We start from the raw sequence: 27,772 nt of genomic DNA, 5'->3' as shown, positions 1-27,772 counted from the left end.
TGGGAGACCCTACCAGGGGCTGACGCCCCGGACAACATAGCTCCCAGGATCACTGAGCCACTCAAACTCCTCCACCACGTTAAGGTGGCGATTCATAGGAGGAGCACTGCTTTTATTATTATTATTATTATACTGTTTATGTCATTTCTAACAGAAGGATCCTCCTGTTGATCTCTCAGGTTTCTCCCTTTTATTTTATTGTGAAAGAGTTTTTCCTGTTCCGATGTGTATGATATTTGATTATTATTAGTATTAATGTAGAAGCAGCATTTTCATGTTACTACTTATTAGAACTTTGGGATTTCTTCTCTTATTTTTCCCTATTCAGTGTGTTTTTGTTGTATTTTCTTGTTTACTTTCATAACGTAGCACGGTTGTATGTAAGTCTATGTTGTGTCTGTAAATGTGTATGAATGTGTCTATATATAGTTATATACATGTTATATTTGATGTATAATCATTTCTATTTGTATTATTATTAATGAAATGTTAGAAATAAGACATTTAAACACCGACAATATTAGAAGAAAATCATTTCAATGTTTCATTGTCTATGAAAACTGTTTTAAAAAGGAAACTGTAGAATTTAGCGTTTGCTGTAAAAAACCTCAGATTTATTGATCATCTGACGCCAAAGAGGATTAAACCACAACTCAGCGAAGAAAACCTTTACTCTGAAATACAGGAAGTTACTTTGAAATACAGGAAGTTACTTCGTGCTTCATTCAGGGAGCGAAAACATTGACATCAAAGTCTGAAACTGAAAAGTCAATTATGATACAAAACCGCAGCTTGAAGTGGACGTACCGACCTTATGAAAATATATATTATTTGTTCTACCGTGAAAGTCTTCAACGTTGATCACACGAAAGATTAAAACAGTGAAGTTCTTCATTCAGTTTGTGATCATAATTAGTGTGTTAATAATTAGTGTGATAATCATTATGAATCCTCTATAAGTGCAAATGATTATTCAGGCTAAAGCTGGACAATCCCATAAACCACATGAGTCAGTGAACCTGTCACTGAGCGTTTAGTATCTTAGTTATTAATTATTGACACCACATAATTTTCCAAAATCACACAAGAAAGAAAAAGGGATAGAAAACGTGAGTACAATTATTTTACACAGAAATATAAAAAAAAAAGAGTAGAATAATCAAACCGAAAACAAAAGATAAAGCACATTGATTTCTTCTGATGGATTAAAAGTGTGCAGCAGTGACCTTCAGTGACCTTCAATAACCCGACTGATGATGTCATCGTTCATTCACTGAAACATGGAGCGAAACGAGCCTCCAGGATCCCACGACCGCCTGTGTGACGGATCAATGATTACAGATTACCAATTACATATTACTTTAGAGTCCTGAGTTTCACATCAACACCTGAACGCAACACGCACGTGTGGATCAGAGAACGTGAAAAAACTACAACACCGAAAGTGAGCCGATGATCATCAACAGGACTTATTAATATAAATAATGTTCTGAACAATAAGCAATTGATAAACAATGTTTATGTTGAATATGTTGGTTTGTGGGTGTGAACACATATTTCTATGTCTCATCACACAGTTTTGTGAATCTTCTGAGACCCTTTTCTCTCCGTCCTCCCTGAGCTTTCCTGAATCTCCGCCCTGGCCTTCTTCGTCCTGCGGGACACTTCCTGTTCCTTCCATCACTTCCTGTTCCTTCCATCACTTCCTGCCGCGTCTCGTTTCCTGTCGGAGGACAAAGGAGCGGAGGAAGAGCGGTAGATTCGATCCCGTCTGCTGCTTCTCAGATATTTGAGGCACATGAAGCTGAACTTGGTAAACGTGTCTGAACAGCCGGTGGTAGAAATGCGTCTGTCTGCTGTTTTAAAGCTGATGTGAGGTCAGTTCACTGGAAGCAGTTGGTCCTGGGTAAAAAGCAGATCCTTCAGACCCTGACGAGGAAGTCTAGGCCGAGGGAGGCGGGGATGTGCAGCGTCTCCAGGCTGAGAGCGGACGGCGTGTACGGGAAGAGGACGGGGAACATGTGCTTGGTGTCCATGAGCAGCTGAGGCGGGTCGGTGCTCTGCGGAGGACGGTTCTGGACACACAGGGAGGCACCGGGTTAGACAGGCGGAGCTACAGGCCCATTCAAACAAAAGGCTGAACCCAAACCAGAACATCAGAACCTCAGGTCTCTTCTTGAGCACAAGAAGAGACCTGATGGTCAACTGTAGATTCCTACTGTTTTATATCTTATCTAATCATTACTTCAGAACGCGTCAGCTGGAAACAACTATTCAATCTTCTTCTCAGAGGACGAGAGAGCCTGTCTACAAATGTCACGGATAAGCATTAGGAGACCTAAGCTATGCGGCCTAGGACCTAGGCAAAGGGACCTAGGACTTAGGAGACAGAAACCAGGCGACAGTAACAGGACCTAGGCAATGCAGACACAACCAATGCGACCTAGGAACTGGAGAACCTAGTACCAAGGTGAAGGCGATGGGACCTAGGCGACGGAAACAGAACCTCTTCAATGGCGATAGGACCTAGGCAATGGTGACACAACCTAGGTGCCCTAGAACCTAGGTGACCTAGTACCTAGGCAACAGGACCTAGGCGACGGCGATAGGACCTAGGCGACGGCGATAGGACCTAATACCTATGCGACGGTAACAGGACCTATGCAATGGACACAGAACCTAGGCAGCGGTGACTGCTGCTGGAAATCAGTTTCAAATGTAACACACTTACTTTTAATGTGTAATAATAAAATTAAATGTTGTCCAGCTGTCGTGACATGGTATGTTTTCATACGTCAGAACCATGACGTTAGACCTTTACCTGGATGCTCCTGATGAAGGACACGGTGACTCTCTCTTCAAACTCGTTCAGAGGAGTGTAGAGGTTCAGGATCTTCACGATCTGCAACACAGAGGACAACAGCGATCAATACGTCTGATGCTTCTGATCAGCTGGTGCGTCTGCGGGGGTCAGCTGACCTGCTGCGTGCTGAGGGCGGTGCAGAGCGAGCAGATGGCCTCGGCGTCCTGAGTCGTCTTCTTCTTGACCTGCAGCAGCTGAGCGGCCTGGATGACGGGCTTCAGGGTGGCTGCAGCTTTACTCTGGAAAAGGTTGTTCCCCCTCAGCCACTCCTCCATCTGACTGGTGTTGTATCTACACACACACACACACACACACACACACACACACACAGACACAGACACACACACACACACACACACACACACACACACACACACACAGTCAAAGCTGGAGCACGACGTCTGCCCTTTGTGGACTTTATGTCTGTCTCCACGAATCCACTAAGACCACAGGACGTCAGGTGTACCTGAGCTGCAGACTAAGACCACAGGACGTCAGGTGTACCTGAGCTGCAGACTAAGACCACAGGAAGTCAGGTGTACCTGAGCTGCAGACTAAGACCACAGGACGTCAGGTGTACCTGAGCTGCAGACTAAGACCACAGGACGTCAGGTGTACCTGAGCTGCAGACTAAGACCACAGGACGTCAGGTGTACCTGAGCTGCAGACTAAGACCACAGGACGTCAGGTGTACCTGAGCTGCAGACTAAGACCACAGGACGTCAGGTGTACCTGAGCTGCAGACTAAGACCACAGGACGTCAGGTGTACCTGAGCTGCAGACTAAGACCACAGGACGTCAGGTGTACCTGAGCTGCAGACTAAGACCACAGGACGTCAGGTGTACCTGAGCTGCAGACTAAGACCACAGGACGTCAGGTGTACCTGAGCTGCAGACTAAGACCACAGGAAGTCAGGTGTACCTGAGCTGCATGCCGGTGCTCCAGGAGCACACGTCTTTCCGCAGCAGCAGGTTGTTGAGGGTGAAGACGTTGATGCAGTGGAAGAGCTGTCGCACCACCTGACCCACGATCTCGGGGTCCAGACCGTGGTCCTGCATGGTGGCGTAGAACTGACCCAGCTGCCGGATCAGGGCCTGCAGGGTGTAGCTGGTGGGGCCGCCATTGATGTCCATGCTGGACGAGCGGTTCCTGTAGCCCATCGGTTTGACTCCCGCCAGGCTGGGGATGCTCTCACTTTCCAACATGGCCGACACTGAACAACAAGCAGAGAGGTCAACGTTCCCGTCTGTGCTCTGAGAGCCTCACACGGTTCTGGTTCAGCTCTGAACAGACAGCTCTGAACAGAACTGTCAAAGAGTAAAGCCGCGTCATTAATAAACAATACTTTCATATCTCTGAGCTTTCTGTTCACAAATGAAGAATCTTCGGATGATAAACGGTGAAAAACAACCGCTGACTACACTATAAAATATACACTCTAAAATGTATAGTTCATGATACAAATATACACATCCCTATATAACACTACACATATACATCCCTATACTATAGAGCACATGGCGTAGGGTCCAGGAGGAACTCACCGATCATGGGCTGGATGATGCCCTCGGCCACCTTGATGAGCTGCTGGTAGATCTGGATGGAGAGGTCGCTCAGCACCTGTCGGTACTCGGCCAGGTCGAAGTTCTTCAGGCAGTGTTCGTTCTGTTTGCCCGTGTTCTGGGTCATGAACACCTGAACAACAACACAACACGTCTTACCCTGCTGTCCAACAGAGAGCATTGTGGTCCGTGTGTGGAGTGTGCGTCACCTCATCTCCGCTGTACTGCTTCAGGCAGTGGAGCAGCCGGCTGGTGTTGGCCAGCCAGAAGGACGTCATCTCAAAGTCCTCGTTGTTTTTCTGCACATGGGAATGAACGTATTTATTATTTCAATTAAATAATATTGACCTTGAATCAGATGGTGGGGGAGTGTGGAGGACGCTCACCTTCAGGACCTTCTTGATGGAGTTGATGGTGGAGGTGAGCAGAGACTCCACCTTCTGGTCGGCGTTGACGTAGTCGGCGTGGCGGATGCACATGAAGAGGATGTAAGCCGGCAGACAGGGAACCGTAGCCCCCACCGTGGTGGGTCTGATGTCTGCAACACACAACCTGAGATCAGTTCTTACAGAGGAGACCGACCTGAGATCAGTTCTTACAGAGGAGACCGACCTGAGATCAGTTCTTACAGAGGAGACCGACCTGAGATCAGTTCTTACAGAGGAGACCGACCTGAGATCAGTTCTTACAGAGGAGACCGACCTGAGATCAGTTCTTACAGACGAGACCGACCTGAGATCAGTTCTTACAGAGGAGACCGACCTGAGATCAGTTCTTACAGAGGAGACCGACCTGAGATCAGTTCTTACTGGGGAGACCGACCTGAGATCAGTTCTTACAGAGGAGACCGACCTGAGATCAGTTCTTACAGAGGAGACCGACCTGAGATCAGTTCTTACAGAGGAGACCGACCTGAGATCAGTTCTTACAGAGGAGACCGACCTGAGATCAGTTCTTACTGGGGAGACCGACCTGAGATCAGTTCTTACAGAGGAGACCGACCTGAGATCAGTTCTTACAGAGGAGACCGACCTGAGATCAGTTCTTACTGGGGAGACCGACCTGAGATCAGTTCTTACAGAGGAGACCGACCTGAGATCAGTTCTTACTGGGGAGACCGACCTGAGATCAGTTCTTACAGAGGAGACCGACCTGAGATCAGTTCTTACAGAGGAGACCGACCTGAGATCAGTTCTTACTGGGGAGACCGACCTGAGATCAGTTCTTACAGAGGAGACCGACCTGAGATCAGTTCTTACTGGGGAGACCGACCTGAGATCAGTTCTTACAGAGGAGACCGACCTGAGATCAGTTCTTACAGAGGAGACCGACCTGAGATCAGTTCTTACAGAGGAGACCGACCTGAGATCAGTTCTTACAGAGGAGACCGACCTGAGATCAGTTCTTACTGGGGAGACCGACCTGAGATCAGTTCTTACAGAGGAGACCGACCTGAGATCAGTTCTTACAGAGGAGACCGACCTGAGATCAGTTCTTACTGGGCAGTTCTTACAGAGGAGACCGACCTGAGATCAGTTCTTACTGGGCAGTTCTTACAGAGGAGACCGACCTGAGATCAGTTCTTACTGGGGAGACTGACCTGTGATCAGGGTTTTGAAGAGCAGGGCCTCGTCCTCCTTGTAGTACTCCAGCATCCCCTCAAAGTCCTTCTCTTTCCTCTGGACCGTGACCTGGCGACTCAGTTCAGGTCTGGACCTGCTGGTCTGAGCTGCAGCCTGAGCCACTACAGAGACAGAAGGAGACAGTTAGGGACAGACGGAGACAGACGGAGACAGTTAGGGACAGACGGAGACAGACGGAGACAGTTAGGGACAGACGGAGACAGAAGGAGACAGTTAGGGACAGACGGAGACAGAAGGAGACAGTTAGGGACAGACGGAGACAGAAGGAGACAGTTAGGGACAGACGGAGACAGAAGGAGACAGTTAGGGACAGACGGAGACAGACGGAGACAGTTAGGGACAGACGGAGACAGAAGGAGACAGTTAGGGACAGATGGAGACAGACGGAGACAGTTAGGGACAGACGGAGACAGAAGGAGACAGTTAGGGACAGACGGAGACAGAAGGAGACAGTTAGGGACAGACGGAGACAGACGGAGACAGTTAGGGACAGACGGAGACAGAAGGAGACAGTTAGGGACAGACGGAGACAGACGGAGACAGTTAGGGACAGACGGAGACAGACGGAGACAGTTAGGGACAGACGGAGACAGACGGAGACAGTTAGGGACAGACGGAGACAGTTAGGGACAGATGGAGACAGAAGGAGACAGTTAGGGACAGATGGAGACAGACGGAGACAGTTAGGGACAGACGGAGACAGAAGGAGACAGTTAGGGACAGACGGAGACAGAAGGAGACAGACGGAGACAGACGGAGACAGTTAGGGACAGACGGAGACAGTTAGGGACAGATGGAGACAGAAGGAGACAGTTAGGGACAGACGGAGACAGAAGGAGACAGTTAGGGACAGACGGAGACAGTTAGGGACAGATGGAGACAGAAGGAGACAGTTAGGGACAGACGGAGACAGAAGGAGACAGTTAGGGACAGACGGAGACAGACGGAGACAGTTAGGGACAGACGGAGACAGTTAGGGACAGATGGAGACAGAAGGAGACAGTTAGGGACAGACGGAGACAGAAGGAGACAGTTAGGGACAGACGGAGACAGAAGGAGACAGACGGAGACAGACGGAGACAGTTAGGGACAGACGGAGACAGTTAGGGACAGATGGAGACAGACGGAGACAGAAGGAGACAGACGGAGACAGAAGGAGACAGACGGAGACAGTTAGGGACAGATGGAGACAGACGGAGACAGAAGGAGACAGACGGAGACAGAAGGAGACAGACGGAGACAGACGGAGACAGAAGGAGACAGACGGAGACAGAAGGAGACAGACGGAGACAGACGGAGACAGTTAGGGACAGACGGAGACAGTTAGGGACAGACGGAGACAGTTAGGGACAGACAGAGACAGACGGAGACAGTTAGGGACAGATGGAGACAGACGGAGACAGAAGGAGACAGACGGAGACAGAAGGAGACAGACGGAGACAGACGGAGACAGTTAGGGACAGACGGAGACAGTTAGGGACAGACGGAGACAGACGGAGACAGTTAGGGACAGACGGAGACAGAAGGAGACAGTTAGGGACAGACGGAGACAGAAGGAGACAGTTAGGGACAGACGGAGACAGACGGAGACAGTTAGGGACAGACGGAGACAGAAGGAGACAGTTAGGGACAGACGGAGACAGTTAGGGACAGACGGAGACAGACGGAGACAGTTAGGGACAGATGGAGACAGACGGAGACAGAAGGAGACAGACGGAGACAGAAGGAGACAGACGGAGACAGACGGAGACAGTTAGGGACAGACGGAGACAGTTAGGGACAGACGGAGACAGTTAGGGACAGATGGAGACAGACGGAGACAGAAGGAGACAGACGGAGACAGTTAGGGACAGACGGAGACAGAAGGAGACAGACGGAGACAGACGGAGACAGTTAGGGACAGACGGAGACAGTTAGGGACAGACGGAGACAGACGGAGACAGTTAGGGACAGACGGAGACAGACGGAGACAGTTAGGGACAGATGGAGACAGACGGAGACAGAATGAGAGAATGAGAGACGGAGACAGAAGGAGACAGACGGAGACAGAATGAGACAGACGGAGACAGAAGGAGACAGAATGAGACAGACGGAGACAGAAGGAGACAGAAGGAGACAGAAGGAGACAGAATGAGACAGACGGAGACAGAATGAGACAGACGGAGACAGAATGAGACAGAATGAGACAGAAGGAGACAGAAGGAGACAGAATGAGACAGACGGAGACAGAAGGAGACAGAATGAGACAGACGGAGACAGACGGAGACAGAATGAGACAGACGGAGACAGACGGAGACAGAAGGAGACAGAATGAGACAGACGGAGACAGATGGAGACAGACGGAGACAGAATGAGACAGACGGAGACAGATGGAGACAGAAGGAGACAGACAGACTGCAGGTGTGGACAGATGCTGTTACCTTCCAACTCCTGGACTTTCTTCATGTAGATCCTGAGCTGCTTCTTCAGTTTCCTCTCGTTCTTCTCCAGTTTCTCCACCAGCTCCTTGAGGTCCTAAAAACAACAACAACAACCCAGCATGATGAGTATTGATCCGGTCCAAAGTTATTGGTTCTTCTATTGGTACTTTATTGGTCCGGGAGGGAGACAACCTCGTCTCAAACCTCCTCTCCCTATATGTCTCTTTGTCTGTCTGTCTGTCTCTTTCTGTCTCTCTGTCTGTCAGTCTCTTTGTCTCTCTGTATCTTTGTCTCGGTCTCTTTGTCTGTCTGTCTCTTTGTCTCTTTGTCTGTCTGTCCCTTTGTCTCTCTGTCTGTCTGTCTCTTTGTCTCTCTGTCTGTCTGTCTCTGTCTCTCTGTCTCTCTGTATCTTTGTCTCTGTATCTCTGTCTGTCTGTCTCTCTGTCTGTCTGTCCCTTTGTCTCTATGTCTGTCTGTCTCTCTGTCTGTCTGTCTCTTTGTCTCTCTGTCTGTCTGTCTCTGTCTGTCTCTTTGTCTCTGTCTCTCTGTATCTTTGTCTGTCTCTCTGTATCTTTGTCTCTTTGTCTCTCTGTCTGTCTGTCCCTTTGTCTCTCTGTCTGTCTGTCTCTCTGTCTGTCTGTCCCTTTGTCTCTCTGTCTCTCTGTCTGTCTGTCTCTCTGTCTCTTTGTCTCTCTGTCTGTCCCTGAACCCTGGACCCTGGACCCTGAAACCTGAAACCTGGGCCCTGGACCCTGAACCCTGGACCCTGAAACCTGAAACCTGAACCCTGGACCCTGGACCCTGGAACCTGAACCCTGAACCCTGGACCCTGAAACCTGAAACCTGGAACCTGAACCCTGAACCCTGGACCCTGAAACCTGAACCCTGTACCCTGAAACCTGAACCCTGGGCCCTGGACCCTGAAACCTGAAACCTGGACCCCCTCACCAGGTTGTCGTTGGTGAGCCTTGTGATCTCCTGCTGGACGCTGTACTCCACGCGAGCCTCCGGCGACAGCGCCGCCGTGTAGTTCAGGAGCTCCTGCTTCTTCTCGATGTCGTCTCGCAGCAGCTCGATCTGGGTGTGAAGAGCCTCCAGCTCGTCTTTGTGCTGCCTGGACTGAGTCTGCAGCTGAGCCTCCAGCAGCCTGAGGGTCATCATCTCATATCTCATTTAAGGGCATTTAGTCAGAGCATGATGCTGCGTATTTAAGGCGGTATTACAACCCAGAAGAGTCTCACTGAAGTTTATTCTGACTCACAATAAAGACATGAAATACTGAGCAGAGCCCCGAATGAGGATGAATACACTTTGAGATCAATCGCTTATACAAGCCTGATTATGATTTGAACTACACAAACTTTATTGATGGACTGTGCTGCATTATAGTACAATCATTATATTTGTGCAGTCATTTTGATTAAATATTATATATTCATATCATAAATATACAAATAACAGCTAGATGAGAAATAAAGATAATATAATATTCATCCACTTGTTTAGTGGTCAGTCCTGGACCGACTCAGGTTCAGCTTTACTTCTCTTCATCTCCCGATACACAAATAAAGAAATGAGAAGTGGAGTTGGACCACAAAGTATTTGAAGTGTGTCAGCACACAAAGCACAGAGGAAGAGGAGGAAGTGAAAGAAGAAGAAGACCTGGCCACTTGTTTGAGGCCCTGGTAAGCCAGACCCAGCTCTCCATCTTCATTCAGAGAACACCAGTCCTGCCGGGAGCTGGAGTCCAGCAGGACACACAGGAAGAGGAAGAGGAAGAGGAAGAGGAAACAAAGCAGATTGTGAGGAGAGCCGACCCCGAGGAGTTCGTCCACAGAACTCAAACTATGATCTTCATTTCTATGTTTGGAGCGTTGTTACAGCACCTGCTCCGTCACGAGGAACACGTTCAGAGTACTACTCAAGTTAACGTACAGAAGATACTGGACATACACAGGAGAAATATATTAAAAAGTTCATATTGGATCAAAGTTAAAAGTTGTGGTGCAAGATAATTGAATTCAATCTAAATTTTAAAGTTTGGTGCAACCGGTAAAACCATGTTTTAAATCAGGTTTAAACGTTAGACCTGAAAGACAACGAAAGCTCCAACAGTGGGCAGCATTGTGGATTTGACTTCCTCTTTAGTTCTTAGCGTTACACCACTGCCACCTAGTGGACGGGAGTCTCAACACGCGGCCTCTTTATGTTCCAGACAAGTGAGACACCTGGTGGTCAAATTAAATATACCGGTTTGGTGTTTAACATTTGAACATCATAGTGATCTGAATATGCGTACTGTCTCTTTAAATGTTGTTTCCATGAGGAGATGACATCACTTACTTTTTGGACTCACACAGTCCGTGATAGGCTTTGGCCGCCTCCTCTTTATCCACCGGCTCGTTGCTGTTGTTCACTTCAGGAACTTTGCTGCTTTCCTGATGGAGCAGAGGAAACACTCCATTATTATTTCACCTCAACACTCATTCAATCATTAACCCGTTTATTGGACACCATCTTTAAAAAGACTGTTTCTAATGGGACTTTTCTCTATGAATATTAAAACTGTTCATTTGGACCCATGAAGGCCCGGCTGGATGTAGACCATGGATGTAGACCATGAATGTAGACCATGGATGTAGAAGATGGATGTAGACCATGGATGTAGACCATGGATGTAGAAGATGGATGTAGACCATGTGGGTAGACCATATATGTAGACCATGGATGTAGAAGATGGATGTAGACCATGGGGGTAGACCATATATGTAGACCATGGATGTAGAAGATGGATGTAGACGATGGATGTAGAAGATGGATTTAGAAGATGGTAGACCATGGATGTAGAAGATGGATGTAGACCATGGATGTAGAAGATGGATGTAGACCATGGATGTAGAAGATGGATGTAGACCATGGATGTAGAAGATGGATTTAGAAGATGGTAGACCATGAATGTAGAAGATGGATGTAGACCATGGATGTAGAAGATGTATGTAGACCATGGGGGTAGACCATATATGTAGACCATGGATGTAGACCATAGGTGTAGACCATATGTAGACCATGTGGGTAGACCATATATGTAGACCATGGATGTAGAAGATGGATGTAGACCATGGGGGTAGACCATATATGTAGACCATGGATGTAGAAGATGGATGTAGACGATGGATGTAGAAGATGGATTTAGAAGATGGTAGACCATGAATGTAGAAGATGGATGTAGACCATGGATGTAGAAGATGGATGTAGACCATGGATGTAGAAGATGGATGTAGACCATGGATGTAGAAGATGGATGTAGACCATGGATGTAGAAGATGGATTTAGAAGATGGTAGACCATGAATGTAGAAGATGGATGTAGACCATGGATGTAGAAGATGGATGTAGACCATGGGGGTAGACCATATATGTAGACCATGGATGTAGAAGATGGATGTAGACGATGGATGTAGAAGATGGATTTAGAAGATGGTAGACAATGAATGTAGACCATGCTGTTGACCATGAATGTAGACCATGGATGTAGAAGATGGATGTAGACCATGAATGTAGAAGATGGATTTAGAAGATGGATGTAGACCATGGATGTAGACCATGGATGTAGAAGATGGATGTAGACCATGAATGTAGAAGATGGATTTAGAAGATGGATGTAGACCATGGATGTAGACCATGGATGTAGACCATGGATGTAGAAGATGTATGTAGACCATTAATGTAGAAGATGGATGATGTAGAAGATGGATGTAGAAAATGTATGTAGAAGATGTATGTAGACCATGGATGTAGAAGATGTATGTAGACCATGAATGTAGACCATGACTGTAGAAGATGGATGTAGACTATGGGGGTAGACCATCGATGTAGACCATGAATGTAGAAGATGGATTTAGAAGATGGATGTAGACCATGGATGTAGACAATGGATGTAGAAGATGGATGTAGACCATGCTGTTAACCATGGATGTAGACCATGAATGTTGACCATGGATTTAGACCATGAATGTAGACTATGGATATAGACGATGGCCGTAGACATTGGCCGTAGACGATGCTGTTGTTTGCGGATGGATGTAGACCATGGATGTAGACCATGGATTTATACCATGGATCTAGATCATGTAGACCATGGATGTAGACCATGGATGTTTCCGGATCGATGTAGACCATGGATGTAGACCATGGATGTTTCCGGATCGATGTAGACCATGGATGTTTCCAGATTGATGTAGATCATGGATGTAGACCATGGATGTAGACCATGGATGTAGATCATGTAGACCATGGATGTAGACCATGGATGTAGATCATGGATGTAGACTGTGGATGTAGATCATGGATGTAGACCATGGATGTAGACCATGGATGTAGATCATGGATGTAGACCATGGATGTAGACCATAGGTGTAGACCATATGTAGATCATGGATGTAGACCATGGATGTAGACCATAGGTGTAGACCATATGTAGATAATGGATGTAGACCATGAAACGGGAATAGTAGAGAAAGCTGAACTCACCTCGAGCTCCTTGTTCTCCTGTTGCTGGGCGGCGCTGACGATCTGAGTCCTCAGAATAAGGACCTCCTCCTTGCGACCGTCCAGCTCCTCATTGGCCGATCGGAGCTGACTGAGCAGCAGGTTGTAGCCGTCCTGCAGCTCGTTGGAAGAATCGTTTTGAGACGCTCGATCGGCGATGGACTTCCTCAACTCGTTCAGGTTGTTCTTCAGCTTCTTGTTCTCCGATTCCAGCTCCTCTCTCTGAAGGAACACATAGCGGAGGTGTTACGAGGAACCATTACAGGAGGAGAGGATGAAAGGAGATGATGTGAGGAGATGATGTGAGGAAAGGATGAGAGGAAAGGATGAGAGGAAAGGATGAGAGGAAAGGATGAGAGGATGTGAGGAGATGATGAGAGGAGAGGATGTGAGGAGATGATGAGGAGAGGGTGTGAGGAGAGGATGAGAGGAGATGATGAGAGGAGATGATGAGGAGATGATGAGAGGAGATGATGAGGAGATGATGAGAGGAGAGGATGAGGAGATGATGAGAGGAGAGGATGAGGGGAGAGGATGTGAGGAGAGGATGTGAGGAGAGGATGAGGAGATGATGTGAGGAGAGGATGTGAGGAGAGGATGTGAGGAGATGATGAGAGGAGATGATGTGAGGAGAGGATGTGAGGAGAGGATGTGAGGAGAGGATGTGAGGAGATGATGAGAGGAGATGATGAGAGGAGATGATGAGGAGATGATGAGAGGAGATGATGAGGAGAGGATGAGAGGAGAGGATGAGGGGAGATGATGTGAGGAGAGGATGAGGAGATGATGAGAGGAGAGGATGAGGGGAGAGGATGTGAGGACAGGATGTGAGGAGAGGATGAGGAGATGATGTGAGGAGAGGATGAGGAGAGGATGTGAGGAGAGGATGTGAGGAGAGGATGTGAGGAGATGATGAGAGGAGATGATGTGAGGAGAGGATGTGAGGAGATGATGTGAGGAGAGGATGAGGAGAGGATGTGAGGAGATGATGTGAGGAGAGGATGTGAGGAGATGATGAGAGGAGATGATGAGAGGAGAGGATGTGAGGAGATGATGTGAGGAGAGGATGAGGAGAGGATGTGAGGAGAGGATGTGAGGAGATGATGTGAGGAGATGATGAGAGGAGATGATGAGAGGAGAGGATGAGGGGAGAGGATGTGAGGACAGGATGTGAGGAGAGGATGAGGAGATGATGTGAGGAGAGGATGAGGAGAGGATGTGAGGAGAGGATGTGAGGAGATGATGAGAGGAGATGATGTGAGGAGATGATGAGAAGAGATGATGTGAGGAGAGGATGAGGAGAGGATGTGAGGAGAGGATGTGAGGAGATGATGAGAGGAGAGGATGTGAGGAGATGATGTGAGGAGAGGATGTGAGGAGAGGATGTGAGGAGATGATGAGAGGAGATGATGTGAGGAGAGGATGAGGAGAGGATGTGAGGAGATGATGAGAGGAGATGATGAGAGGAGATGATGTGAGGAGAGGATGTGAGGAGATGATGTGAGGAGAGGATGAGGAGAGGATGTGAGGAGATGATGTGAGGAGAGGATGTGAGGAGATGATGTGAGGAGAGGATGTGAGGAGAGGATGTGAGGAGATGATGAGAGGAGATGATGAGGAGAGGATGTGAGGAGATGATGAGAGGAGATGATGAGAGGAGATGATGTGAGGAGAGGATGTGAGGAGATGATGTGAGGAGAGGATGAGGAGATGATGTGAGGAGAGAATGTGAGGAGAGGATGAGGAGATGATGTGAGGAGAGGATGCGAGGAGAGGATGAAAGGAACCATTACAGGAGATGAGGAGAGGATGAGAGGAAAGGATGTGAGGAGATGATGTGAGGAGATGATGTGAGGAGAGGATGAGTACCTTGAGGTTATTGTAGGCCTGATCAGCCATCTCCTGCTCGGAGGGGGAACTCCTGGACTCGGACTCCTTTAATGAAGCAAACACCAGCGTGAGGAGGTCATACTGAAGGCGGCTCCTCAGGAGAAGAACGAGTATAAACACTGACCCTGCGCTTGGCGAGCTCCTCCATCTTGTCCAGGTTGACCTGCAGCCTCTTCCTCTCCTGCTCCAGCTCTCTGACTCTCTTCTGCAGCTTCATGAACAGACCGATGTCCATCGCAGCCTTCTCCACTCCCATCTCCTGCTCAGGTGAGGACACACAGGTAAAGACTATGAGGACCCCGCCTTCATTCAGCCCCCCCCCCCCCCCCCTCAAAGACTCACCTCCACCAGCTGAATGGAGTCCTCGGTGTCTCCGACCTCCGAGGTGGAGATGGACGTGTAGTTGGAGTCCGACTCCAGGCTGCTCAGGTTGGACGGGTTCCTCCGGTGGCCGGGCTGGAACTGGAGGACAGGTAGGATTCAGTATCCCTTACATTTAAAGAGCTTCTGAAACAGGTGAGGGGAACACCTGGGGGGTCACCTTGCTCAGAGACAGCTCCTCCTTCAGGTTGTCGTATCGCTGCTCCAGTCGGGTGAACTCCTTGAGATGGTTCTGGTACCGCTGCCTCTCATCGTCCAGCTCCTTCTGCAGCGCCGCTTGAGCCTCGCTGCTGCTGCCCTCTGGAACATGGAACATGTCTTCAAGTGAGACAGACAGGCAGGCAGAGAGAGGGACAGACAGACAGACAGGTCTTCAGGTCTCACCTCCAGAGATCCTGGCTTGCTGCAGCATCTTCTGGTTCATCTCTTCTTTGTCCCTCTTCAGCAGAGCGTTCTCTGCCTCCAGCTGCTCCACCCTCTGAGGGGCAGACAGGTGTTAGTGAGACGACACCAACGAAGAAGAACAGCGTTCTCACCTTAACGTTTAGTTTACACCTAAAGTCTTAAAAAGAGTTCTCAGATTTATCATCACGCTCCTGAAACACATTACTGTCCTCACCTGTCTTCTGTCCTCACCTTTCTTCTGTCCTCACCTTTGCTCTGTCATCTGTCCTCACCTGTCATCTGTCCTCACCTGTCTTCTGTCCTCACCTTTGCCCTGTCCTCACCTTTCCTCTGTCCTCACCTTTGCCCTGTCCTCACCTTTCCTCTGTCCTCACCTTTGCTCTGTCCTCACCTGTTCTCTGTCCTCACCTTTCCTCTGTCCTCACCTTTCCTCTGTCCTCACCTGTTCTCTGTCCTCACCTTTCCTCTGTACTCACCTGTCTTCTGTCCTCACCTGTCTTCTGTCCTCACCTTTGCTCTGTCCTCACCTGTCTTCTGTCCTCACCTTTCCTCTGTCATCACCTTTCCTCTGTCCTCACCTTTCCTCTGTCCTCACCTGTCTTCTGTCCTCACCTTTCCTCTGTCCTCACCTTTCCTCTGTCCTCACCTGTCCTCACCTTTCTTCTGTCCTCACCTTTCTTCTGTCCTCACCTTTCCTCTGTCCTCACCTTTCCTCTGTCATCTGTCCTCACCTGTCTTCTGTCCTCACCTTTCCTCTGTCCTCACCTTTGCTCTGTCATCTGTCCTCACCTGTCATCTGTCCTCACCTGTCTTCTGTCCTCACCTTTCCTCTGTCCTCACCTTTGCCCTGTCCTCACCTTTCCTCTGTCCTCACCTTTGCTCTGTCCTCACCTTTCCTCTGTCCTCACCTTTGCTCTGTCATCACCTTTCCTCTGTCCTCACCTTTGCTCTGTCATCACCTTTCCTCTGTCCTCACCTTTGCTCTGTCCTCACCTTTGCTCTGTCCTCACCTGTCTTCTGTCCTCACCTTTGCTCTGTCCTCACCTTTCCTCTGTCCTCACCTTTCCTCTGTCCTCACCTTTGCTCTGTCATCACCTTTCCTCTGTCCTCACCTTTGCTCTGTCCTCACCTTTGCTCTGTCCTCACCTTTGCTCTGTCCTCACCTTTGCTCTGTTCTCACCTTTGCTCTGTCCTCACCTTTGCTCTGTCCTCACCTTTGCTCTGTTCTCACCTTTGCTCTGTCCTCACCTGTCTTCTGTCCTCACCTTTGCTCTGTCCTCACCTTTGCTCTGTCCTCACCTTTGCTCTGTCCTCACCTTTGCTCTGTCCTCACCTGTCTTCTGTACTCACCTGTTGGAGACCCATCTTCTCGTTGCCGTGGTCCTCCTCCATCCTCTTCCTCTGGGCCGATGCCTCCTGTAGCTCCTCCCTCAGCTTGTCCAGCTCCTCCTGCAGGGAGGAGATCTGAGCTCCTCCTCTTGCTCCTCCTACCTGCCGACTCTTCACCTGCTCCAGCTGTTTCTGCAGCTTGTTCACCTCCGAGCCCAAACCGGTGTTCACCTGCAGCAGCTGGTCGTTCTGCGTCCGGAGCTCTTTGGACTGAAGGGGAGAGAAAGGACATCATTATTATTACACTTAGAATTATTCTAATGAATGTTTAATAATACCAACGTCCTCCTCACCTGGTCGTCCATCTTCCTCTGCAGCTGGACGATCTTGTTCTCCATGCCCGTGTTGAGCTTCTTCAGCCGCTCGGCGGACCGAGCCTCCACCTTCAGCTGCTGCAGCCGCCGCCTGGCGAGCAGCTGCCTGAAGGCGCACTGCACGGTGACGGCTGCACCGCGGGCACGCAGGAAGCGCCTCCTCTGGAGCCAGCCACGCACCGTCTTCTGGATCACCTGGGCCTTGTGGTGGAGCAGGAACTGTGGGGGGGGGGGGGGGGGGGGGGGGGGAGAGACAGAGAGAGAGAGAGAGAGAGAGAGACAGAGAGACAGAGAGAGAGAGAGAGAGAGAGAGACAGAGAGACAGAGAGAGAGAGAGAGAGACAGAGAGAGAGAGACAGACATTCCAGCTTTAATTGGAGACGCTTTGCCTCCAATTGACCGGTGACGTCAACACACAGACGGAGTCTCTGTTCATGCATAAGTCCACATGGGGACCACAAGAGGGCCACATGTGGTCCACATGTGGTCCACATGACGACCGCATGACGACCGCATGAGGACCAAACACACGGGACCCTTACCTCCTGGTAGATCCGGCGGGTGAACATCCCTCTGGTGAAGGCCTGGATGGTGACGACTGCCCGTCTCTCTCTCAGAAATGCCCGTCTGTCTCTCACCATGCGGAACTGTTTCTGACAGATGAGGGTGGCTCGGCTCAGACGCAGGAAGTCAGCGTGTCTGGGGAAATAAATCAAATGATCGTTTACACATTAAACACCCAAAGGTACACAAAGCAGCAACCAGGGTGCGTTGGATTCGTCCACCCCGATCAAAAGGTACCTGCGGGCCAGGTATCCTCGGCCGTATCTCTGCAGCGTGACGGCCATCTTGCGGACCTTGCGGTATCGAACCCTCTGCAGCCAGCCCCGCACCGTCTTCTGGATCTTGATGCAGGCCGAGCGGAACCGGTCGGCCCGGAGCTTCTCCAGGTACGCTACCTGCCCCGCCCGGAAGAAGATCTTCGTCTTCCCGAACTGGAACATGTCGGATTCCTGAGACATGAGGACCACATGAACACCAATGAGCTCGCGTTGTGAAGCGGTGATGAGGACGTGACCTTCATCACCTTCATCATCATCATCATCATCATCCTCTACTAACAGGTGTAACGCTGTGTTCATGAAGCGTCTCTGACCTTGATCAGCGTCTCCAGCAGGTTCTTACACACCAGCTTCCTGTCGGCTGTCATGTCAGACTTCTTCAGCAACACTCGGTACCGGCTGAAGAAGTCTGGGTACGTCCACCTGGAGGCACACCATTATATATAGAGATATAGAGATAGAGAAGAAGAAGAAGAAGAAGAAGAAGAAGACTTACCTGGACGGGTACCCGGCTGCACTGATCCGGATCGTCTCCAGAACTCCGCAAGCTCGGAGCTGCTGCACCGCACGCTTGGAATCGAACCTGCAGCGACAAGAAACACTTCAGATCATCTTCATCACGACAAGAAACACTTCAGATCGTCTTCATCATGACAAGAAACACTTCAGATCGTCTTCATCACTTCAGATCGTCTTCATCACGACAAGAAACACTTCAGATCGTCTTCATCACGACAAGAAACACTTCAGATCGTCTTCATCGCGACAAGAAACACTTCAGATCGTCTTCATCACGACAAGAAACACTTCAGATCGTCTTCATCACGACAAGAAACACTTCAGATCGTCTTCATCATGACAAGAAACACTTCAGATCGTCTTCATCATGACAGGAAACACTTCGGATCGTCTTCATCACGACAAGAAACACTTCGGATCGTCTTCATCACGACAAGAAACACTTCAGATCGTCTTCATCACTTCAGATCGTCTTCATCATGACAGGAAACACTTCAGATCGTCTTCATCACGACAAGAAACACTTCAGATCGTCTTCATCGCGACAAGAAACACTTCAGATCGTCTTCATCACGACAAGAAACACTTCAGATCGTCTTCATCGCGACAAGAAACACTTCAGATCGTCTTCATCACGACAAGAAACACTTCAGATCGTCTTCATCACGACAAGAAACACTTCGGATCGTCTTCATCATGACAGGAAACACTTCAGATCGTCTTCATCATGACAGGAAACACTTCAGATCGTCTTCATCACTTCAGATCGTCTTCATCACTTCAGATCGTCTTCATCACGACAAGAAACACTTCAGATCGTCTTCATCATGACAGGAAACACTTCAGATCGTCTTCATCACTTCAGATCGTCTTCATCGCGACAAGAAACACTTCAGATCGTCTTCATCACGACAAGAAATACTTCAGATCGTCTTCATCACGACAAGAAACACTTCGGATCGTCTTCATCACGACAAGAAACACTTCAAATCGTCTTCATCACGACAAGAAACACTTCAGATCGTCTTCATCACGACAAGAAACACTTCGGATCGTCTTCATCGCGACAAGAAACACTTCAGATCGTCTTCATCACGACAAGAAACACTTCAGATCGTCTTCATCACGACAGGAAACACTTCAGATCGTCTTCATCACGACAAGAAACACTTCAGATCGTCTTCATCACGACAGGAAACACTTCAGATCGTCTTCATCACGACAAGAAACACTTCAGATCGTCTTCATCGCGACAAGAAACACTTCAGATCGTCTTCATCACGACAGGAAACACTTCAGATCGTCTTCATCACGACAGGAAACACTTCAGATCGTCTTCATCATGACAAGAAACACTTCAGATCGTCTTCATCACGACAGGAAACACTTCAGATCGTCTTCATCGCGACAAGAAACACTTCAGATCGTCTTCATCACGACAAGAAACACTTCAGATCGTCTTCATCACGACAAGAAACACTTCGGATCGTCTTCATCATGACAGGAAACACTTCAGATCGTCTTCATCATGACAGGAAACACTTCAGATCGTCTTCATCACTTCAGATCGTCTTCATCACTTCAGATCGTCTTCATCACGACAAGAAACACTTCAGATCGTCTTCATCATGACAGGAAACACTTCAGATCGTCTTCATCACTTCAGATCGTCTTCATCACGACAAGAAACACTTCAGATCGTCTTCATCACGACAAGAAATACTTCAGATCGTCTTCATCACGACAAGAAACACTTCGGATCGTCTTCATCACGACAAGAAACACTTCGGATCGTCTTCATCACGACAAGAAACACTTCAAATCGTCTTCATCACGACAAGAAACACTTCAGATCGTCTTCATCACGACAAGAAACACTTCGGATCGTCTTCATCGCGACAAGAAACACTTCAGATCGTCTTCATCACGACAAGAAACACTTCAGATCGTCTTCATCACGACAGGAAACACTTCAGATCGTCTTCATCACGACAAGAAACACTTCAGATCGTCTTCATCACGACAGGAAACACTTCAGATCGTCTTCATCACGACAAGAAACACTTCAGATCGTCTTCATCGCGACAAGAAACACTTCAGATCGTCTTCATCACGACAGGAAACACTTCAGATCGTCTTCATCACGACAGGAAACACTTCAGATCGTCTTCATCATGACAAGAAACACTTCAGATCGTCTTCATCGCGACAAGAAACACTTCGGATCGTCTTCATCACGACAAGAAACACTTCGGATCGTCTTCATCACGACAAGAAACACTTCGGATCGTCTTCATCACGACAAGAAACACTTCAGATCGTCTTCATCGCGACAAGAAACACTTCAGATCGTCTTCATCACGACAAGAAACACTTCGGATCGTCTTCATCACGACAAGAAACACTTCAGATCGTCTTCATCACGACAAGAAACACTTCAGATCGTCTTCATCACGACAAGAAACACTTCGGATCGTCTTCATCACGACAAGAAACACTTCGGATCGTCTTCATCACGACAAGAAACACTTCAGATCGTCTTCATCACGACAAGAAACACTTCAGATCGTCTTCATCACGACAAGAAACACTTCGGATCGTCTTCATCACGACAAGAAACACTTCAGATCGTCTTCATCATGACAAGAAACACTTCAGATCGTCTTCATCGCGACAAGAAACACTTCGGATCGTCTTCATCACGACAAGAAACACTTCGGATCGTCTTCATCACGACAAGAAACACTTCGGATCGTCTTCATCACGACAAGAAACACTTCGGATCGTCTTCATCACGACAAGAAACACTTCAGATCGTCTTCATCACTTCAGATCGTCTTCATCATGACAGGAAACACTTCAGATCGTCTTCATCACTTCAGATCGTCTTCATCATGACAGGAAACACTTCAGATCGTCTTCATCACTTCAGATCGTCTTCATCACAAGAAAGACCCAGCTCCTCTTCCTCCTCACACCACATGAGTCCGCTGAGGATCACGAACATGTGGACCCTTCAAACCCAGAATCAGAGACCTGGACCTCACACATCCGGTCCTCCCCTCAGTCCTCTAGACTCTTCTTCTTCGTTAATAATAATTTTAATGTTTAACGTTTATTTGAGACGACCTGCTCTTCATCTTTCAAAGAATAAACAGGAAGTGAAAGAAACCGTTACTTCCTGTTATTGTTAAAGCACAACAACAGATCAATAACATCAATCTATTGTTACATTTATCAGGAAAAATGGGATTTTCTACTAAATGTGTTTTTTCAGCTCATTGATCACAAAACATGCGTTTCCCATCATGCACTGGGGTGCCTGGCTCTAACCGGCTGATCTCCAGAACAGGAAGTGATGACATCAGAATGATTCTGTCCCGCCTCGAGGTTTGAAGAGACTTTGAGTCCGAAATGGTGTTTGTGTGTGGAGCAGAGGAAAGGAGACGAGGAAAGGAGACGAGGACTCACGAGAACGCCTCCTTGAAGTCGTTGGGTTTGATGCAGCGGACGTAGTGAGGAGTCGTAGCGTTCAGGGTCTCCATGAGGAGGTGCAGGGAGCTGCGGAACTGGACCAGGAGAAACATCGTCAGTAAGACTGCTGTTAGTGGGAGAGTCCAGCAGGGACCAGCAGGGACCAGCAGGGACCAGCAGGGACCTGCGGAGACCTCACCTGATGCCCCACGGTCTTCCTGTGCTCTTTGTTGGGGCCCCTGGGAGTCGGCTTTGCTGGTCTGACGTTCACTCTGGAGGACTTCTGGGGGGCCACGTCGTCCTTGTCATGAAACAGATCTGCAACCAGCTGAAACTGAGAAGGAATTCAGAACTCAGAATCCTTTCTTCACATTTAGGAAGACGTCCCCCATCAAACCGGCTCCACGAGACCCAGATCACATGAGAGCACACGAGATCTGTGGATCTGGTTCTGGTTCTTACCTCACTGGCCTTCAGGATGTTGATCTGCTCCTCATACACGGTGTCCCTGTTCTTCTCCAGAAAGCCTTCACACTGATACTCAACCTGTCGAGACGATCAGTGAACTTAGAATGATAGTCAATATATTATTATATATATATTTAATATTTAATATATACTATTATCATGAACATTTTGCAATATACATGATGATTTATGACCTTATTCAGTCATAAGTGAAACATTCTGTCTGTTTGGAACAAACTGATCAACTTATTAATTATTTCGGAGTGGGCCTGTTTAGCCAGTAGCTCGCCAGGTCATTGAAGCTACCGGTAGGACTAACCAATGGAGGTAAGCCCAGTGTTTGAAGAGCACCTAAGCCCCTGAACCGTTGTCCAGGGTGATGTTGTCCTACTGCGTGGACGAGACCCAGAGGAACCATCAGAGGAGCTGCCCCTCGATCAACGAGGTTGATCATCTTCATCATGAAATACTTTTTATTACACATCGTTGGATTCTGGACCTTCTCTCCGCCCGAGTAGCTCAAGGTTCCTTGAACTTAACAACCTGGTCCAGGTCCAGGTTCTGGTCCTGGTCCTGCTCACCTTGTCAGCGAAGTGGATGATGATGAAGGAGATGTTGGACATGCGAGGCTTCTGGAAGTGAACACTGCTGGAGTGCTGCTTGTAGAGCTTCTGGGCCCAGTTCTGGTCCGTCCCCTTCGGCACCTGAAACAGGAAGTGGGTTATATAACAAGTGAAGGAGGAAGCCTCCACAGTATCACCATCATCACCATCACCACCACTGACTTTACACTCTTCGTCCAGCAGGTCCAGGACCCCGAGTCGAGCCTCGATCAGGTCTATGCAGGGCTGGTTATCGTAGAAGTCTATGAGGGTCCAGGGGATCAGCTCCTTCATGTACTCCTCCTGCTCCAACTTGAACACATGCTGAGGACACAAAGCAGCAGGAAGAAGCCGAAGATGAAACATCAACATCGACATCATCATCATCATCATCGCAGAGGAAGAGGAGGCTCACAGAGTTGAACTGCTGCTGGAGCTTCTCGTTGGCGTAGTTGATGCAGAACTGCTCGAAGCTGTTCACCTCGAAGGTCTCGAAGCTGCAGACGACCAGACGGAGGACGCATTTAAATATATATATTATACTGTATATTACATAGAATATATAGCAAACTGTAAAGAAATCAGGAATGTATTGAATAGTAACGAGAAGTACGAAGTACACACAGAGACGTACACAGGAAGTAAAAGGACGTAAAGCGGGTCCTGTAGAAGCTGGTCCGGCGGTCTGAATCCCAGGCGGCTTACCCGTAGATGTCCAGCACCCCGATGAAGGAGTGCTGCTTGGCGGTGGTGTGCAGCGCCTTGTTGATGTGCTGCACGATCCAGTCGAACATGCGGGCGTAGATGAGCTTGGCCAGCGCGTCGCGGGCGTTCTCCGCCTGCTTGCTGGACATGTTCTTCACGTACGTCTCCGAGGCGGTGACCAGCTTCCTGTGACAGAGCCAGTGCTCCATCTGCTTAAGCTCCACCCCCAGCAGCCTGCAGAAGTGCTGCAGGTGGAGGTCGTCCTTCTGCAACACACACACACACACACACACACACACACACACACACAGCTTCATCCGTTAGACCTGTTGAATAAGGACAAGCAGTCCAGACTGACGGGGGATGGAGCAGGGACCCCTACTATACACACACACACACATATATATACATATATATATATATATATATACATATATATATATATATATATATATATATATATATATATATATATATATATATATATATATATATATATATATATATATATATATATATATATATATATATATATATATATATATATATATATATACATACACACGTTGTTATTGTTCATTCAATACTAAGCTATGCAAATAATTCATATATTCATGTTTTTATGTGCAAGGTGCAGTGAGCAGGGTGGCCGTGCTACTGCCTGTTTATAAACACACAATAACAATATCAATATTGTCTGATTATAAACAATAATAACAGCATGATAATCAAACTGACTTTCATTTTAATTCCGCCTCCATTCATCCATTCGCTACAATATGTTGTATTTAAAGACATTTCAATTTGTGGGAAAAGAAATTGGGGGACATTTTATTTTATTTTTATATATAAACAATATGTAAATGTGTCTAAACAACCCAAAAGGTCCCGACCCCCTACTGCAGGGGGTCCGAGGACCCTGGTGAAGACCTTTGTGACGCACCGAGACGTGGCAGGAGTCTCCGCTTCGATCCACGAGGATGTCGATGTTGCCCAGGTGAAGGATGGAGGCGACCACCTTGAAGAGGCTGCTCTGACTGGCGTCCTTGATCCCTGAAACACCAGGAGAGGGGAGGGGCTCCGTTAGCGTGATTGACAGGTGCAATAGTTAGAGATTATCTGCAGAATGTTTTGTTGTTGGTGCAAGAGCTGAAAATAAAACTTGTTTTATTATTATTTCTATGAATTAAAACCTGGAGCCAGACCGAGCCCTCTTGTTACCATGACTACACTAGCAAGAGCAACAGGAGTTCTTCGTGGCCCTCACCCAGCAGCGTGAAGGCCTCCCTGGTCTTCTCCAGGTCCTGAGCGTCGTTCACGCCCTCGATGAAGATGTTCTCTCCCATCGACGTGAAGGTGAAATCCTCTGCGCTGGCTGAGAGACAACAAGATGGACGACAGGTAAACAACAAGATGGACGACAGGTAAACAACAAGCAGACGACAGGTAAACAACAAGTAGACGACAGGTAAACAACAAGATGGACAACAGGTAAACAACAAGATGGACGACAGGTAAACAACAAGCAGACGACAGGTAAACAACAAGTAGACGACAGGTAAACAACAAGATGGACAACAGGTAAACAACAAGATGGACGACAGGTAAACAACAAGCAGAAGACAGGTAAACAACAAGATGGACGACAGGTAAACAACAAGCAGACGACAGGTAAACAACAAGCAGAAGACAGGTAAACAACAAGCAGAAGACAGGTAAACAACAAGATGGACAACAGGTAAACTACATGCAGACGACAGGTAAACAACAAGATGGACAACAGGTAAACAGCAAGTAAACAACAAGCAGACAACAGGTAAACAACAAGATGGACAACAGGTAACAACTGGTAAACAACCAGGCGGGAAACAGGTAAACAAAAAGTGGAAAACAGGTAAACAACAACATGGACAAAAGGCGGACAACAGGTCAACAACAGGTAAACAGCAGGCGTGACTCACTGAGGCCGAGGTCTTTGAACTCTGGTGAGCTGGCGGAGGCACACAGCTGGTAGAAGATGTGATAGTTCCTCTCTTCCTCCGCCTGAAACACATTCACAGAGACACACGGTGAAACACTGAAACACAGTGAAACAGGTGAAACACTGTGAAACAGGTGAAACACTGAAACACAGTGAAACAGGTGAAACACAGTGAAACACAGTGAAACAGGTGAAACAGGTGAAACACACTGAAACACTGAAACACAGTGAAACAGGTGAAACACACTGAAACACTGAAACAGGTGAAACACTGTGAAACACTGAAACAGGTGAAACACAGTGAAACACAGTGAAACAGGTGAAACATTGTGAAACACTGTGAAACAGGTGAACCACAATGAAACACGGTGAAACACTGAAACACAGTGAAACAGGTGAAACACTGTGAAACAGGTGAAACTGAAACACTGAAACACAGTGAAACACTGAAACACTGAAACACAGTGAAACACTGAAACAGGTGAAACACTGTGAAACAGGTGAAACACTGAAACAGTGAAACACTGTGAAACACTGAAACACTGTGAAACACTGTGAAACACTGTGAAACAGGTGAAACACTGAAACAGTGAAACACTGAAACACTGAAACAGGTGAAACACTGTGAAACAGGTGAAACACTGAAACACAGTGAAACACTGAAACAGGTGAAACACTGTGAAACAGGTGAAACACTGAAACAGTGAAACACTGTGAAACACTGAAACACAGTGAAACAGGTGTAACACTGAAACAGGTGAAACACGGTGAAACACGGTGAAACACGGTGAAACACGGTGAAAGACGGTGAAACACTGAAACAGGTGTAACACTGAAACAGGTGAAACACGGTGAAACACTGTGAAAGACGGTGAAACACAGTGAAACACTGTGAAACACTGAAAGACGGGTGAAACACGGTGAAACACTGTGAAAGACGGTGAAACACTGAAACACTGAAACAGTGAAACAGGTGAAACACTGAAACAGGTGAAACACTGTGAAACACAGTGAAACACTGTGAAACACTGAAACAGGTGAACCACAATGAAACACAGTGAAACAGGTGAAACACTGTGAAACACAGTGAAACACTGTGAAACAGGTGAAACACTGAAACAGGTGAAACACTGTGAAACACTGTGAAACAGGTGAAACACTGAAACAGTGAAACACTGTGAAACACTGAAACAGGTGAAACACTGTGAAACAGGTGAAACAGGTGAAACACTGTGAAACAGTGAAACACAGTGAAACAGGTGAAACACTGAAACACTGTGAAACAGGTGAAACACTGAAACAGGTGAAACACTGTGAAACAGGTGAAACACTGTGAAACAGTGAAACAGGTGAAACACTGAAACACTGAAACAGTGAAACACTGTGAAACACTGAAACACTGAAACAGTGAAACACTGTGAAACACTGAAACAGGTGAAACACTGTGAAACAGGTGAAACACTGTGAAACAGTGAAACACTGTGAAACACTGAAACAGGTGAAACACTGTGAAACAGGTGAAACAGGTGAAACACTGTGAAACAGTGAAACAGGTGAAACACTGAAACACTGTGAAACAGGTGAAACACTGTAACAGGTGAAACACTGTGAAACAGGTGAAACAGGTGAAACACTGTGAAACAGTGAAACACAGTGAAACACTGTGAAACACTGAAACAGGTGAAACACTGTGAAACAGGTGAAACAGGTGAAACACTGTGAAACAGTGAAACACAGTGAAACACTGAAACACTGAAACAGGTGAA

The 27,772-nt window shown here is 47.6% G+C and overlaps 1 protein-coding gene across 3 annotated transcripts in view; it reads right to left on the bottom strand.

Annotated features, from left to right (window-relative positions):
- Positions 1-601: 601 nt before the first annotated feature.
- Positions 602-27,772, bottom strand: part of myo5b (myosin VB) — a 38,738-nt gene continuing 11,567 nt past the window's right edge. For 2 of the 3 annotated variants that reach the window (XM_034546807.1, XM_034546808.1), the window contains exons 7-39: positions 25,987-26,068; positions 25,293-25,400; positions 24,969-25,078; positions 24,026-24,291; positions 23,736-23,817; positions 23,504-23,644; positions 23,300-23,422; positions 22,713-22,796; positions 22,450-22,584; positions 22,248-22,345; positions 18,754-18,840; positions 18,572-18,680; positions 18,217-18,428; positions 17,958-18,114; positions 17,395-17,634; positions 17,063-17,311; positions 15,692-15,785; positions 15,468-15,607; positions 15,269-15,388; positions 15,051-15,185; positions 14,906-14,971; positions 13,019-13,258; positions 10,833-10,927; positions 9,438-9,636; positions 8,490-8,583; positions 6,027-6,170; positions 4,813-4,964; positions 4,636-4,725; positions 4,409-4,559; positions 3,786-4,077; positions 2,980-3,154; positions 2,822-2,902; positions 602-2,075 (exon numbers count right to left, since the gene is read on the bottom strand). In XM_034546807.1, coding sequence (XP_034402698.1) covers positions 1,923-2,075; positions 2,822-2,902; positions 2,980-3,154; positions 3,786-4,077; positions 4,409-4,559; positions 4,636-4,725; positions 4,813-4,964; positions 6,027-6,170; positions 8,490-8,583; positions 9,438-9,636; positions 10,833-10,927; positions 13,019-13,258; positions 14,906-14,971; positions 15,051-15,185; positions 15,269-15,388; positions 15,468-15,607; positions 15,692-15,785; positions 17,063-17,311; positions 17,395-17,634; positions 17,958-18,114; positions 18,217-18,428; positions 18,572-18,680; positions 18,754-18,840; positions 22,248-22,345; positions 22,450-22,584; positions 22,713-22,796; positions 23,300-23,422; positions 23,504-23,644; positions 23,736-23,817; positions 24,026-24,291; positions 24,969-25,078; positions 25,293-25,400; positions 25,987-26,068 — 4,704 coding nt within the window. In that variant the 3' untranslated portion in view covers positions 602-1,922. Of the gene's footprint in view, positions 2,076-2,821; positions 2,903-2,979; positions 3,155-3,785; positions 4,078-4,408; positions 4,560-4,635; positions 4,726-4,812; positions 4,965-6,026; positions 6,171-8,489; positions 8,584-9,437; positions 9,637-10,151; positions 10,230-10,832; positions 10,928-13,018; positions 13,259-14,905; positions 14,972-15,050; positions 15,186-15,268; positions 15,389-15,467; positions 15,608-15,691; positions 15,786-17,062; positions 17,312-17,394; positions 17,635-17,957; positions 18,115-18,216; positions 18,429-18,571; positions 18,681-18,753; positions 18,841-22,247; positions 22,346-22,449; positions 22,585-22,712; positions 22,797-23,299; positions 23,423-23,503; positions 23,645-23,735; positions 23,818-24,025; positions 24,292-24,968; positions 25,079-25,292; positions 25,401-25,986; positions 26,069-27,772 lie in introns of all 3 variants that reach the window. The other variant, XM_034546809.1, reaches the window with a different exon arrangement.

This window comes from Cyclopterus lumpus, chromosome 12 (genome assembly GCF_009769545.1).
Source record: "Cyclopterus lumpus isolate fCycLum1 chromosome 12, fCycLum1.pri, whole genome shotgun sequence".
NCBI classification, from domain to species: Eukaryota; Metazoa; Chordata; class Actinopteri; order Perciformes; family Cyclopteridae; genus Cyclopterus; species Cyclopterus lumpus.
The sequence above is the reverse complement of the archived record's forward strand: the minus strand, read 5'-3'. Positions and strand labels throughout refer to the sequence as shown.